Source organism: Fringilla coelebs (genome assembly GCF_963513975.1).
Source record: "Fringilla coelebs genome assembly, chromosome: 3".
Lineage (NCBI taxonomy): Eukaryota > Metazoa > Chordata > Aves > Passeriformes > Fringillidae > Fringilla > Fringilla coelebs.
This window is the reverse complement of record NC_140030.1, coordinates 16,249,939-16,265,571: the sequence shown is the minus strand read 5'-3', so window position 1 is coordinate 16,265,571 and position 15,633 is coordinate 16,249,939. Positions and strand designations below refer to the sequence as shown.

Genomic DNA, 15,633 nt, shown 5'->3' with positions numbered 1-15,633 from the left:
TTTGACTTTCTGATTAAATGGATAAAAAGGATCCAGTGTGATAGCAAGGCAGAAAATAAGTAAAGCAGAGGGAAAGAAACATCAAAACACCAGTCTGACTAAAATCAGGGTGCTGCCATTAAAATAAAACAGTTCTTTCCATAGTCCCCAGGAGAATTCATTCTTGTGAAGAGCAGATTTTTAAAGTACTTTTATATTTAACATTGGCATTTAAAGGGTAAATCCTAGGACACTATACTTAAATTCTGTGCAGAATTACTTGTAATATTTTTCTTGTGTTGCAGTTACTAAGTGAGTTCAAATCATGAAGAAAGTTGGGTCCAATTTTAAAACCTGTATTTTGCCACCTGTGCTCAATGAAAGTATGAATGTATTTTCTCAGTTGTTTCAACTTCCCAACATACAAAACTTCTGAACAAAATTAATTCACTCACATTAAAGTACCAGTCTGCACTCACCTCTGAATTCACTCACATTAAAGTACCAGTCTGCACTACCCTAAACCTTATTTGCTGGGAGCCTTTACAACCGTTTCCATATTTCATTACGAAGAATTAGTGAGCCTCCACAGCACACATGGGCACACATGCCAAAACAGTAAATCAAGAGTACGAGAACATAAATAGGAAAAAAGCACATTGTACTGGAATCCAAAAGTGTTTTTTAAAAATAGATTTTAAGACTGTACTAATAAGATGAATTTAAGTTCAAGAGTAACAAATGCTGAAAGAATCAACCCTATTTCTACTTACCCACCCAGAAATGTGCAAATCTAATTTGTTCTTTTATGTAAGTGTCCCTTCAAGTGCAGAACACAAAAAGAAGTCTTTCCTGATTCTGTATCTAACAAGGATGATCAAATAAACTAGGATACCCTTCCTTATTAACAAAAATAAAACCATAATGTGGTGTCAAAGAAGTGTATGACAACCACAACCCCATGTAAGGGGAAGTCTACCTGGGCAATCAAAGTAAGGATTTAGAAGTCAGATTATTTTATCTAAAAGATAATACAGCTGTCATTAAAACAATGAACATCCGTTCTCATCTAAACAGACTCATCCACTCTCATTTCATATTCAGTTCCCCCTTTCTGAATAGATTAATTAGTGCTAACCTAGATATATGGGAAGTTATGTTCTCTTCCTCCTGGAGTTTTAGGCAAGGAGCCAAGGGCCAGAGAGTTATGACAGCAAGGAAACAACTCTGACCTAACTCAAGGTCTGGTTTTTCAGGGAATACGGTGATGATTTTAGTGTGGCAATATCCCCAAAGCTGAGGACCATCATTGCACTTCTGGCACTAAGAATACTCATCCAACTGGAGCTAGATATTTGATGAAAACTTTAGGTTTCAAAATATTATGACAAAATTTTCTCAATCATTTGTTAGTTATTAATCAACCAGCTGCATTATTTTTCTCTGGTATTATTTTATATCTGATTTAAAATTAAGAATAAACCCCACATGGATAAACATCTTGTGTTTACTTTAAAAAATTATATGAAAATACATAATATATGCAATTAAAATGTAGCCCTTTAACAGTAGTACTCTAGCACTAACCATCATACAATAAATGATTGGAAATAGATAAAACCACTACACTGTTTCCTTGATTTATGGAATTACACTTCCATAATTCAGACAGTCAGATATTCTGAAGGATTTCTTTCTTCCATTATGTTACCCAGAAATATGACATGAAATTTGCATCTAAAATTCTAATTCAAAGAAAAAGCTTTTCCTCAAATTCACACACTTCTTTGGATAAAGGTTTATCACTTATCAAGCATACAGAAATTGGTTGTGATAGTCATTTCTTGTTTGACTACCTATGTGCTGGAGCTACAAGGTAATTTTGCTATTTTATACTGAAAGCATCATGAACTAACTGATGCCTGAAAATTCAAAATAACTTTAAGTATTAAAAATTGCTTTTTGTAAAACAGTTCTATTCTAGAACAAGTATCAATGGTATTTAAGGGCAAAACCACACTTTCATTGAAATCCCAGTGCTTGCACATTGTCTTCTGTGCCTTGTGGCTGCCTTTCCCCCTCTGGCTGCAATGCCCACTTGGCAGTGTATTATTGGGTTTAGGTACTTTTAAAGTAAAAGAAATCTACATTAGAGTTATCAGCTACCAGCTTACCATGGAAAAGGAATATCTTCAGGTGTTTTTAATCCATTCAGAAGGGCCATTTTAATCCATTCAGAGTAATTATATTCTTTATTAAAGAAACCTAACTATAATTTGGCATCAATGTTTACAGTTCTGTAATGTACTCTAATAGTTTGAGATAAGAAAACCCTCCAAATACTGAGATGCTTATTGCAATTCCCTTTGAAAGACTCCAAAGTCTTCTAGCGACTTTGCATTTCCTCTCATTATCTTCTTTATAGCACATAGTGTTACATATTTGAAATACTTTTCGCATAAAATCAAACTTGAAATACCCACTTAGAAACAATATTTCAGTAAATAGAGGGTTTAAGGCAAGTCATTCAGTTGGAAAATTAATTTCCATTTGTTAATCCTAGACTGACACAATTTTATTCCACCCCATCAGTGCCTTGGGATACACAACGTACATTCAGCAAAGGGCACACATATGACCCTATGGACATACGTTGCAAGTCCTGAGTGCCCATTGAAGTAATGGTAATATCTTCATATAAGGCGTGACCCACAGGGACATGGCATGGGAGGGGTTAATTTGTTTTGTTTCCAGTCTTGCTATTGTATGTGATTTTCCTAGGTAATGCATTCTTGTCTTACTAAATATCTTTGCAAACAAATACAAACCCCTTTAAAAGGTGCTAAAAATGGGTTTCTGAAAACATACAAAATATATTCATCATAGTATTTCCTCAATCACTGTTTTAATGCTTGATATCTGCAGGTTATTTCTTGTTTCTGACTGAAACTATTATTTGTTGTGGAATAATTGTTCTTTTGCAAAAGACTTTCTTCTTCTAGCTTTCTGGACCACACAGGCTGGACACTTTCATGCTTTTTACTTCCTTTTTGAGTTCTTTTCAATGGAAATACCAACAACACTAGGATGCTGGCAATATGAAGACAGAAATAGCAGGAGCTAAAAAACAAACAGAAATAATAAATCAGTGAAACTCTGACCACTCTAACAGAAGTACTTTAAAACATTAGTATTTTATCTAAGAAAAGTAAAATAAGGGGAAAATCAGAAATTAAGTCTTCCCTCACATTATTTAGGACTGCATAAAGTGAACAGAAGTCTGCTTTCAACTTTTTTCACAAGTTATTTGTGGGAAGTCAATATTTAGTCTTTCTACAAAACAGTTCAAGGGCAAATAGTAATTTCAAAGGTATCCTGCCCCCTGAAAAATAAGTCTGTTATGCCCCCTGAAAAATAAGTCTGTTATGACAGGAAAGTGTGAGCAACACAAAAGACACTGTTCGAGCACTAGAAATACAGTTTGCTGAGCTACAAATCAATCTTAGAATTGTATCACTAAAATAGCTTCAGAAATCTTCTGCCACTGAAAATTCTACTCCAAGTCAAAGAAAAGGAAACAGGTAGAATGTGCTTACCTGTAAAAGGTGAGAGAGGGTTTTACAGAGAGCAGTACAAATGGCACGACTGTGTAACTTATTGCTACTTGAGTTGTCATCCATGTCACAATATCATAACATAGTTTAACAGCAGGAGACTGAACAAAATAGTGTCTGATATTGTTTCTTATCTGAAAAAGCAGGTAATACTAAGTTAGCTGAGGAATAAACCTTGAGAGGTCAGTTTGTTGCACTGACAAAAAAGTCATAGGATGAATTTACATGCTACAGTTTGGTCAAATATCTTTGAACTATTCAAAATGCCCATCAACTTCAACAAGAATTGGTTCAAATTCACTGCAATTCATTCAGCATGGGAATTTGAGCATTTATCAATTTAAACAGAATTTAAATAAATTAATCCTACCCTAAATCCAATGCAAATTTGCACTGCTTGTATGAATGAGGCAGAAATTGTATTCTATCAAGGCATACTGTAAATATAGAGGGTTGGAGTAAGTGAAGGCCAGAGTCTCTGACAAAAGCTTCTACATAGTAAGCCATTTTTATATACTTGTTAATAAAATATATTTTAAGGCAAGTAGGGTTTCTATCAGAATATGCAAAATATCAGTTCTAATTACGTATTTCAGGAGTCTTAACTTCTATCAAGTGGGATTATTGTAAAATTGTTCAATTTTCTATGCTGAATCTTCTTTTATTCTAAAATTCTGCTCAAAAGATTGAATACCAGAAGTATTTAAAAAGCTCAAATCCAAATCCCACACAGGGTTGGGTCCAGTTTTATTTAAGTCTACAATTATAATGACATAGGTAAATCTTTGCCTCTCCTTCCTTTGACTGAACTGCTATCCTTGCTCACACTCTGTCTTCGGTGCTGACAAACCAAGATGGGCTCAATTCAGCCTTTGACCCCAGCTTGATATCACAGTTGCCACCTCCCAGTCACCTGCACTGAAGCAGTGCTCTCTGAAAAGCTGTACACTGTTCAGCCTCTTTAACTCTCAGCTTCTTTAGAACTTGTTCCAAAGAATGTATCCAAAGCTAGCTCCTGCTGATTTAATTCTTTGCATTAAAAACCCTTTTTGGCCCTTCTAGTTCTTCTTCTTCTTCTAATTGCCGCGTAGATACCACATTGCCACTCAGTCTTTTCTTAGTTAAGCTAAGTCAAACAAGTAATTCTAGCTACATACCCTTCATTCTGCCATCTCCCTCTAGTTATTCCTATGGTCACATGCAAGGACTTGTTCCTGAGTTCTGTAGAACCCAGATGAAGCTTCACAAAATTTCTTGTAATCTTGTATTTTAGGACTTGGAGAACAACTTCTAACACATATCTATGGCTGCCACTAGTAAACACCCGGTTATGAAATCTGTAATGATTAAAGGCAGTAAAATAAGTTGGATACATGCTTAGGCATAACAGAACAAAGTGTGGATCAGTGTTGCCAAACTTTGCAGTTAAAGGCTAGTAGAGTTAAATAACAAATATGCTCTAACATATCTTAGTTAATATTAAATACCTGTTGATACAGAAACTGAAAATACTTTTTTACTAGCTGAAAATACTTTTTTACTTTTTTTCCTATGACTGATACATGGGAAACATGAATATGATATAGCCTACTAGAGAAGCCCAGGATGAAGGGCAGTGAGCACTCCAATTTACTGGACTCATCTCACTAAGTAAACAACTTTTATCTGTGAACTGTCCCAGAACCTTGGCTTTTGCTCCAGTCCCTGGCTGACAAATGTCAAAAGTTCCCTGTGATAGATCTGGAAGAAGAAAGCTGTATCTATTGTAAAGAAAGGAGTCGGTTCTGTCAAACAAGGACTACAACCATATCTCGTGAAGAAAGAGAAGCATTTGTTTTACTGATGTAGTAGCAATCTAAATCTGAACTACACCTTCCCCTAGCTATTATAGCAACCACAGAGCAGTCTGCTTCATTTCTCACTCCCCTGCTTCTTTCAACAAGAAAGTGCTCTGTTATGCTCACTGATCTGATGAATAATTTGCTCCTCTTTTCCACTGAGTGACTGATAAACCTGTCTCTGTTCTTACACAGCTTTCTCAGGCAGAACAGTGAGAAATTTCTTGGCAGATTTGCTGTCTCCATATGGTTCTGAATAGCAACTGCAAAAGCTTGTTAGTATGACTGCACTATTGGCTGGCCAACTTGAAATAGTAACTGCACTAGAGGTTTTTATGTGCTGCTTGAGGGGGATCATTCTTTAGTTATCATCCTTACAATAGTACTGGAGAGAAATTAGGGATAAAGCAGACTCTAAAAATATATAGCAATGACACCCAAATTTTAAGCTACTCATCGTCACTGATTTTTTCAAAATTATTTTAGATAACATCAACCTGTTCAGCATGCTACAGTAATACACTAACAGTTAATACAGAGGAAGAGCTTCCACAAAAGATACAAAGGCGCTACAAAGATGTTATAGGCTGTGTATAGTCTTGTTTGTTTCCAACAATCAAGCCCTCCTTTTCATTAATCATTTCCATTGTTCTCATAACTAAAAAAAGTAAACATCACTATCAGACAGATTGTGTATCAACAGTAAAGAGCATCTTTGGAGCAATGAACATGATCAATTTGCTTTTACAAAACTTATCATTTATGAAGATACTTGGTTTGTACTTACAGCTCGTGCTGCTAGTGTCATTAGTACTCCTGTTAAAAATGTTAAATAATATCCTGGATAAACCCCATGCCAGATGGCAGAAAGAATGAAGGTTTGGATCGTTGGGCTGAAGGTGGCTCGCTCATAGCACACTCTAGCAAGTCAAAAACAATTCAAGATAAGTAACATGAAACAAATCACCCTGTCTTCCCAGCTATCATTTATACTTTTACCAGTTTCATCTCCAACAAAGAAGTTTCAATGCAATTGCAGTTTTCTATTCTTTAATAATGTTGTCACTATATTATGGCTTACAAAAAATACTTAAAGCTATTCACAGCTCCTGATTTCAGCCCTCAGTGCTAAATTTGTGCTCAGTGCCATCACACATTGTCCTTATTCCTAATGAAGTGATACACAAGCATCCAAAGATGAGTTTTGGCATTAATAAGGGATCTTGAACCATCAAAGAATGTGTTTGAAAAGCTGCACTGGAAGGCACAAACCACCACCAGATTCTTGGGATGAATTAGGTATGTTTTCCATAAAATAAGAGCAGCTTAAAGGAAAAGGGGAAAACTAATGACTACCTTCAATTTTGAATAATAAAGAAACTACAGTTGAAAATGTGTCTGTGTGACACAATTAGGTGAGCGTGACAATGAATTCTAATAAATACTCCAGTGCTGAGAGACTACTAAATAAGGAGAATGCTGAACTCTGTGTTATTTTAAAACTGAGACTGAATTACTAGGCAAAGTCCTATAATAAGGAATTCCAGAAGGAAGAAGGGAAAAAGGAATCCAAGAAAGGTGGTTTCTAGAAGACAACATTATATGACACAATGACAAACCATCATGATGTGGAAGAATGATAGGAAACATGGCAAAGTCCTGATATGGCTTCATCAAGAGTTCTTTAATGCCTTTAATGATCTGAAAACCAAAAAGCAATAGGAAACATGGAAACAGATACAAACTAACAAAGCAAAAATAAACACCACAAGCACACATGAGCACAAATCTATAGCTAACATACAAAAATGAGTTTTAACTAAAAAAGCTATAGACACGAATATGTAAAAAGCTATTATAACCACGCAGCAAGTAAGAGAGAAAGATAAGAGAATGCACAACTGTTATCCAAAGATGACAAGCTAATGATACCGAGAGCCATAACATCCACTACCAATCTAACTACTTTACAACAACTTCCACATAAAGATTACTGAAACCTACTGATGTGGTCTATGTCGAAGAACAGAAGGTAAAAAGACAGGATCTGAATAGGGGAAGATTGAAAGTGTAATTTTCTACTTTAGTTTATTTCAGTCAAATAGATGTGGTACGTTTTATCTTATGAGGTCTACAGTGGGATATGTGCACAACCCCCTCCTCTTGCTAAAGGACTTCATTCACAGTGGCAACTGAGATGAGAACATGGGGCTAGGCTAATACTTAAAACTGTCTGAGGACATTTGCCCAAAACAGATCACCTTAAAGAGGAAAGCAACACTGGCCAGGCTGAATCGTAAATAGGGACATTTTTGACAAAGAATCTATCAGCCTAAGGAGTAGCGAAGCATTAGGAAAATGTGCACTGAGTCAGGGAGACATTTTGGAGCAAAATACTTTTCATCAAAACCTCATTTGACACTGCCAGAAGTCACCCCACCAACACAATGACCTCTGTCTCGGCCAAGACAGAGCATCCCTGGTAGACAGAGAGTAGCTGCATCCAGATAGAGGCCTGTCAGTGCAGTGCGCCATGCCAGGGAGCAGTGTCTCATCCCTGTCAGCTGCAGACACATGGATTTGTGCCAGGCTTTTCCAGGGGGCATGTGAAATCACCAGATTCACACCAAGCTGGAGCACCCACATCTCCCACAGGCAGTGCATGCAAGCAGGGCTTTGTATCCCACACATCCTTAGGAGAGGAGGTGCAGTTTGCATGTAATTGTGTACGTACATGCGCTGCTTTTTAATCTGCTTGAAATTAGTTGCAGAAGAGTGTTTAAAAATGTTTATTACACCAAAGCACTAAGCACATGTGAAATGTTGTGTGTTCTAATACTGCTATTAATTCTAAGTGTATATGTCTGAAATTATCCCTGGAAAGCATTCAGGAGCAAACAGAACTCACTAAATTAACTAACCAAATTTCAGCTGTATCAATGCAAGTAAGGTAAAAAAGTACAAAAAATTCCTCAGATTTCAATTTCAAAGAGTAAACAGTAAACTTAAATGCTTCCATAGATTTGGCAATAATAAATCTTGGTCAAATACTTCATTTGACGACCCTAGAAACAAATGAAGGAAACACAGTCATCACAACAGGCTGAGAAAATCTATTCAAATATAGGTGGTTCAGGTTATCCATAGTGCTCTAGAACTGGAAAGATGCATCAAGGTACTGCAGCAAGGTACTGTCTTCAGTCTGGTTCTATGATTTCTTTACTAACTTAGGTGGTAAACTGAGAAGCATTTCTTCCACCTTGTCTTCCCTTCCTTTTTTGAAGTGGAAGGTGGGATGGACGAGATTGGCATTGTTTTCTTAGTAGAGAGCATTAGAATCCAAAATGATCTTGGCAGACTTGAAGGATGTGCTGAAATCAACAAGATGAAGTCCAAAGCATAGAACATCTAATAAGAAAATTGGAAGACACAAACCAGTACCATTCCTGTAACATTACTCAAAAAGTGTAGCTGAGTATGAATATGGATCAGCAGTATGAAACACTGAGTATCAGCTAAGCATGAATCAACAGTAGATTGCTGCTGCAAAAAAAGACCAATGACACCCTTTCTAATACATCACAGTATTACCCAAAGAAAATAATTATAAATAATCCACTCAAATTAATCAACTCTGCCTCTAAAAAGCCAGGGAGAAAATCACGAAGGTCTTAGCAGAAGTACTGCATCTACTGTAAGACAGAAGGTTTGGAAAGATGTCAGAATTGAGCAACAAGAACCACGGAGGCTTTGCAAACATGACCAAAGACAAATGGGATGAGATGGTTTCTTTGGAAAAGAGAAAGAACCGGCTGAGGGAAACATAAAAGCTTTCCCAGCCAGGAAACATATTAATAATATATATTGTTATATATGTAACTATGCTATATATGCTACTATGTAAACATCTATTTTAACTTGTATGCTTGTAACAACAATGCTCTTAAATTGCTGTATACTATGAACTACATTAAATATTTACTAAACTTCTGTGTGATCTGTAGCTCCATTAACTGTGGTTTTTACAAGTTTGTTTTTACACACAATCAGGCTTTAACTAATGGTTCCGTTTTTACGATTATCAGAAAAGAACAGAACAAATCTTAATGTCTGGTATTTTATGTGAGATTTATAGCTGAAGTTTTAGGTACTTCTATAAATTGTAAAAAAAAAATGAGTTATTAAAAGTGGATGTTTAAAGTAATCCATGAGTTTGTCCTCTATGCGTTGTAGCATTGCAACTAACCAAATGATTAGTAACAAAGTAAACATTCTCTACCACTATTCATGGACCTATTTTACTTGCAACAAAACTTTCACACAACATCCATCTTTCCACCCCCTTTCACTTTGACAGAATCAAGACCACCGCCAAGGATTCTTTTATTATTGTTTTAAAAAATACTTATTAAAAGAGATGCTTTAATTTTTATTCACATCTTCTTTTATAATCACCCTGAGCAATTGACTTGCATTTTTTTTTTCTTTCAATTTTTAACAGAAATATTATGCTTCTTCACTAATAATTTTTGTTTCGAATCATTCCATTTAGGAGATGAGAAAGTTTGTTGAAATATAACCTTTTCCTATTATGTTTTAATACTGTTAAACTTTTCCTATTATGTTTTAATACTGTTAAACTTCTGTTCTCTAACTAAATCAAAACAGCTAAATTACATATTTGGTTTTTGAAATGCTACATTTCAATACCTGCAAACATGCAATTTTTTGTTCACTGTCCTAGCAATAGATTCCACTGACTATTGAGCCAACCAAAATAATCACATAAAATTCAATTTCTTTTTTAAATTTGGTGAGCAAAATAGGGATGAAATTATGGAAGAAAGAGAACATACTACAAAGAAATTTGATGGAAGCGACATCCAATTGCCAGCTATCCTAGAATAAGGGGCAAAGTCCTCTAAGTGATCTCAAGATAGGGGTCTCAGTTAAACTTGCACCTGTGGAACTCAACAGTCTGACTGGAAGAAGGGAAACAATACCCATGAGCTACTCAAGAACACTTCTACTTTCTCCTTACCACAAAGAAGCAGAATGATGCAATTCACAGGGCACTGTGCATGTTCCCCAGGCAAGGAAAAAGAGTGCAGCTGAGAGAGAGTAATTTGGAATTTTTGTTGACAGCACATTGTAGGGTTTGATGTCTGTCATACACACATAATGAAAGGAGCACAGAAAGTTCTCTCACAGAACATACGGAAGTTCCTGTATCACTCTGTGGCTAAAAATAATGCAGAGCTTTCACAGGCTGAGATGCACACTTTGCCTGATGCTCCCAGCAACGTGCACTAGCTGAATGCTAAGAGAGGGAAAAAAGACACCTCCACAGATTAACAGTTTTAGGTTCCCTATGGCCTGTGAAGAAAAATAGATTCTATCATAACCTGATAGTTTACACTAAGAGAGAAGTCCTAAACTCAGAGGCTTTACTTCAAGTATTACAAGAAGAATCTCCCTCACAGTTGTTAAACAAGTGATGTTTTGTGGGAGTTAGCTTCAAATGTTATACCATCTTCAAAGAAATATGTATCTTAGAAATCTCACTGGAAAAAAAATTTCCTTCAAGAAATAAATACCTTTTGAGCCAAAGAGCTGTTTGGATATTCCAGTTATCAAGAAACATCTTGAAACTTGTGGAAAACTGTAAAATAAAACAAACTAATTATTTCCATAATTGCAGAGTGTCACAATGTGTTTCAAAATTCTTGTGTATAAATTATAAATCCTCCCACCCAAATTTGTGATGAGCTGAATAAGTTATTTACTCAACTACTTGTAACCACAGAATATTTTGGAAGTCAATTGACAAGTAGAACATGTTCAAAACAAGCTATTTTACACCCTTTTTAAAAGGTGTGAACACATCATTTTTTACTTAGAACATATTCACCATCTAAAGGAAGAAAAGGGGAAGGAAAAGTTACTGAAATTAAGAGTAACTACCTACATGGACATGTGGGTTTTTTCGAAAGAACCAGAAACAAACCTCTATTTGCTGGATTCTCAGATTTGATATTAGATCCCAACGTGTAACTCCATTTTTATCATAGCCTCTAAAACCAAACCCTGCTGCATTATTAATTGCATCTGCTGCAATGAGACAAGAAGAAACAAATTAATTATAAACTGTCCATATTACAAATTGTGCATCATACAACATGTAGTTTGTTCAAAACATTTATTGCACTTTAAAGACTACATGTATTTTTTTCTTTTAAATACTGAAGATCACTTGAACAAACAGAAAACAATCCAAGCAACACTAGCTTCCAATTCAAAAATTTGCACAAAAGCATAAGAATGAGAGGTAGCACTAACTACTTCACAGTACAGATGTTCCCTGCCTCCCATAACACCTACTTAGATTTGCTTGAGTAATCAGACAGAAAAACAGGCTCAATGAGATGTATCAAGACTACAAAACAGTAGCTGGTTGTAATGATTTGAAACAGCAGCTCCATGTTCACATGCATGTCTTTGATCTTCATTATGCAGCAACAGTGATGCTTAAAGCACAAAGATTAAATGGTGTGATTCCCTCCATGCAGGTGCACATTCACAGCACCCCACGGAGGGCAGTGCAAACTGAACAGACAGAACCAGTAATTTTGTAAGTAATGCAGAGCTCATCAAACTTCCACTAATGGCACAAGGTCACTGTTACAACACCTTTGAATGTGAAGTGTTTACAGTGTATGTCAAAGGTCAGATGTTCCAAACAAACAATATTTTTCCCTAGGAGAAAAAGCTTCTACTGTCATCTGGACTACGCAGGAAAATACAAGGGATGTCTACTGCCTGTCACTTTCAGCCATCACCTTTCACCTGAGCTTTGTTAGCTCAGACACTAACATTTCCTCACCTGTATTTTCCAAATTAGGATGACCACACACAAGGAAATGAGATGTGTTTGAATTTATAATATTTTTACTTCCTTGTGAAAGTTCTTTTAAAAACGTCTTTGAAAGTAACAAAATTTGCTGCTTTACATCTGATGTTGCTATGCCAACTTCAAATACTGGACAATGGTTTTATGCTCAATTAGAAACAGCTGGAAACAAACTCCATCATCTTTTTGCAAGCTAGAATGCAAAGACTGTAACTAGACTAAGTACTCATTTTATTAACTTATTAAGCATTTTAGTATCCATTTTAAGTAACTAATTTCATTAACACTTTTAAGTGTAAAGAATACACTTAAAACTAAAAGATGTAACGCTGTACAACTAAAAGATGTAAAGACCCAGTAAAACTGTTAAAGCCCCTCACATTCTACTCACATTCTACTCCTACCATTGAAAGCTTAGAGGAGACAAACTGGAAGGAAGAAGGCTAAAAAACTAGAAGTACAGAGTTGGCATAGTTTATTTTCTTTGGTATTGACCAGAGGAATGCTAGCTCTACACTACTAACAAGTGCATAAAGAAGAATCCAACTGAAATATTAAAGGCAAAAAAAAGCCCAACTGAAATTATTCACTGTTCAGATGACTACTACTATTTATAGATGATGATATGGGTGTATAAGAGCATAATATTCAAAAGTATTTATTTCCACAAAAAGCCCCAAAACTACTATATCCAGACAAGCTGAAAATATTTAATTCATTGACCAGGAATGAAACCAAGAGCTGTAAATGAATCATGCTGCTCTGCTACCCTAAAGCTTTCTTTATTGCATTGTTCCCACAGATTTTCTCTCAAAAGAACTATCAGACAAATATGTAAAACTGGAGAGGAGGAAGCTGATGAAATCTGTTGTGTGAGCCACTTTCAAGATGTCAGCTTACTTAAATAAAGCATCTTCCTGTTATACACATTGTTTTTTTACAAGTAACATGAAGGAAAATGCAAAATATTTTTTAAATGGTATAATCTATTCAAGTGTCTTAAATAAGTTACTAAGCATGTTCTCTCACCAGTGATTCAAACTTTTATTAAACAAAGGCTAAAACTGAAGTGTCACCTATCAAATTCTGAAAATGCCACCTACTATTAACAACAGTATCGTGTACCTGAATTCCAAAGTATTACTTTTCCTTTGTGAGTGAATAAAATCAAGCAAATTACTTATAACTAACCACAGAAAGAGGTTAAAATTAACTTTGAAGATATGCCAAAAATAAAATTATCAAAATAAAATTATTATTTTTAAAAATCATAAACAAAAAGAAGGATTGTACATCAGACTAGATTTACTACTATTTTTTCTTTTTTTAAAGTTACTGTTCATTGGAACACTATCACTCGCTGAAAAGAGAGTGATCACTTCTCAAAAAGAGAGACACTATTCAATGTACTTAATACCTTGAAAGACTGAAATGCAATCAGGTTTTCCTAACGCCTCAAGAGGGCACTGCCACTTTTTAATACACACTTCAGTGTGCACACCTCAGATGACTCTCAGTACTCTTTGATACTCATCAATGCTCTTTCTGTTATCATTATATTTTTAAACATATACTTACCTAAAGTCCATGCAAAATAATACTTGGGTCTGGCAGCCATAAGAGACACATACAGGTAGAAAAACCTTACAGGCCATGATGCTGTAGCTCTGAAGTTATCATCAATGTTGTATTCCACAGGCAAAGTTTTTGTAATAGTCATGTGGAAGAGCAAGGACAGTCCACAGATCAAGAGTTTCTGTGCCACAGCTATCTGAAAATTTAAGGGAGATTCTGTAAGCTTCATTTTTTTGTTTATCTTTCGGAAACAAAGGAAAGTTATAATCTTCCCTCCCCATACAGACATATACATATGTTCGTTTTTCAGTAATACGTATAGTAACAACTTTAAAATAGTTTATAAATAATCTCTGTTTTATAAAGACTCTAGGAATATTGTTATATTGATCAAGTTGCGAGCATCGCTTCCCATGGCCAGCACAATAAATCCAGTCTGACTACAGTGAGTCTCTAAAGGCCCTTTAAATAACCAGAGCACCTTTTTAAAGTCAGGGTTTTCTTCTAATTTTCTTGTCAAATTACTGAAGCAATTAAATTGTTAAGACATCATAACACAAAACATAATCTAGGACAAAGTAAGATTATTACTACAGAAATTCCAGAACAATGGCAAAACTTCAGTTTCTTTCCTGGACCCTTTGGCATAATGTCGGTGTTCAATTTCTGCCCAACTCAATACATCAATCATCTCTGTTACATTATCAAAGTATCTAAATTATAAACCAACTAAAATAGTGAAATGATTTATGAATTTCAGCCCAAATTTCAGCCAAGCAGTTCTACATGGACCTGTTTTCCAATCAGAGTGAGCAAACTACAATGGTACAAATAATATGCTCACAGATATGTGTACAAGTGTGTTTTTCAGATAGGACCAACTCAAATTTTCTCAAAACTCAGCTTTGCTGTAACCACCACAGTAAAGAGTATGTATCTTCAGTAGAACTTTTCTAAGGTTCTATTATAAAACATACAAAGCAATATATGCCTGACACTGCTCTAAGCCATTAGTCTGATCCACATCCCAAGGGCAAACACCATGTCTTGTGAAAGACCCCAGTAACATACTAAAGCAAGCACCAACAAGAGAAGCTTGAAAGCTAATCCACTGAAATGCAATTTTCAAGCTTTTATTTTATGTAATGTCAATATTTAAGCATTACTGTTATAACTTACATTACAATTATACAGATACTAAACTTGACAAGAAAACAATCTGCTTCACTGAGAGTGCAGCTCAACATCTAGTTTCAAAATAAAGAGCAATTTTTTCCATAATAAAGAATGGGGCAGTAAATGTCCAACTGAAAGCACACACTTGGGCAAGACACACAGTATCAAAGGTTCACCCAGTTGCACAGATGCAAGAAGTGGTACAACCTGATTAAAGAATGAGACTTGGAAAAGCTGTAAAACGGTGAGGGTATTTTTGAATCTTGCATATATTTCACTTGGCTCATCTCAGAAGATATTTCAGAGAGGATCAGGAATCAGCAATTTCAAAAAAAACATCAGCCAGATAATTCAGGAGGCAACTACCTATTAATGGTTAAAACTGGTGCTTAATTATTTGTTTCTACTTGCTTTCTAATGAACTTCATTTTAATACTTTATTCTATTAGAAGAGTTCAATGTGAAGACCAATAATTTTCTAAAAGCATTCCTTTGTTATTCCAGAACTATTAATAATCTCTCTCTTTGCTACAGCAGAGGG

At 35.4% G+C, this 15,633-nt stretch overlaps 1 protein-coding gene across 1 annotated transcript in view; it reads right to left on the bottom strand.

Moving 5' to 3' along the window:
• Positions 1–2,344: 2,344 nt before the first annotated feature.
• Positions 2,345–15,633, bottom strand: part of MBOAT2 (membrane bound glycerophospholipid O-acyltransferase 2) — an 86,178-nt gene continuing 72,889 nt past the window's right edge. Inside the window, exons 8-13 of the mRNA XM_084202264.1 lie at positions 13,920–14,112; positions 11,439–11,542; positions 11,029–11,093; positions 6,219–6,351; positions 3,576–3,727; positions 2,345–3,099 (exon numbers count right to left, since the gene is read on the bottom strand). Of these exons, the coding sequence (XP_084058390.1) occupies positions 2,877–3,099; positions 3,576–3,727; positions 6,219–6,351; positions 11,029–11,093; positions 11,439–11,542; positions 13,920–14,112 (870 nt within the window). The 3' untranslated portion in view covers positions 2,345–2,876. The remainder of the gene's footprint in view (positions 3,100–3,575; positions 3,728–6,218; positions 6,352–11,028; positions 11,094–11,438; positions 11,543–13,919; positions 14,113–15,633) is intronic.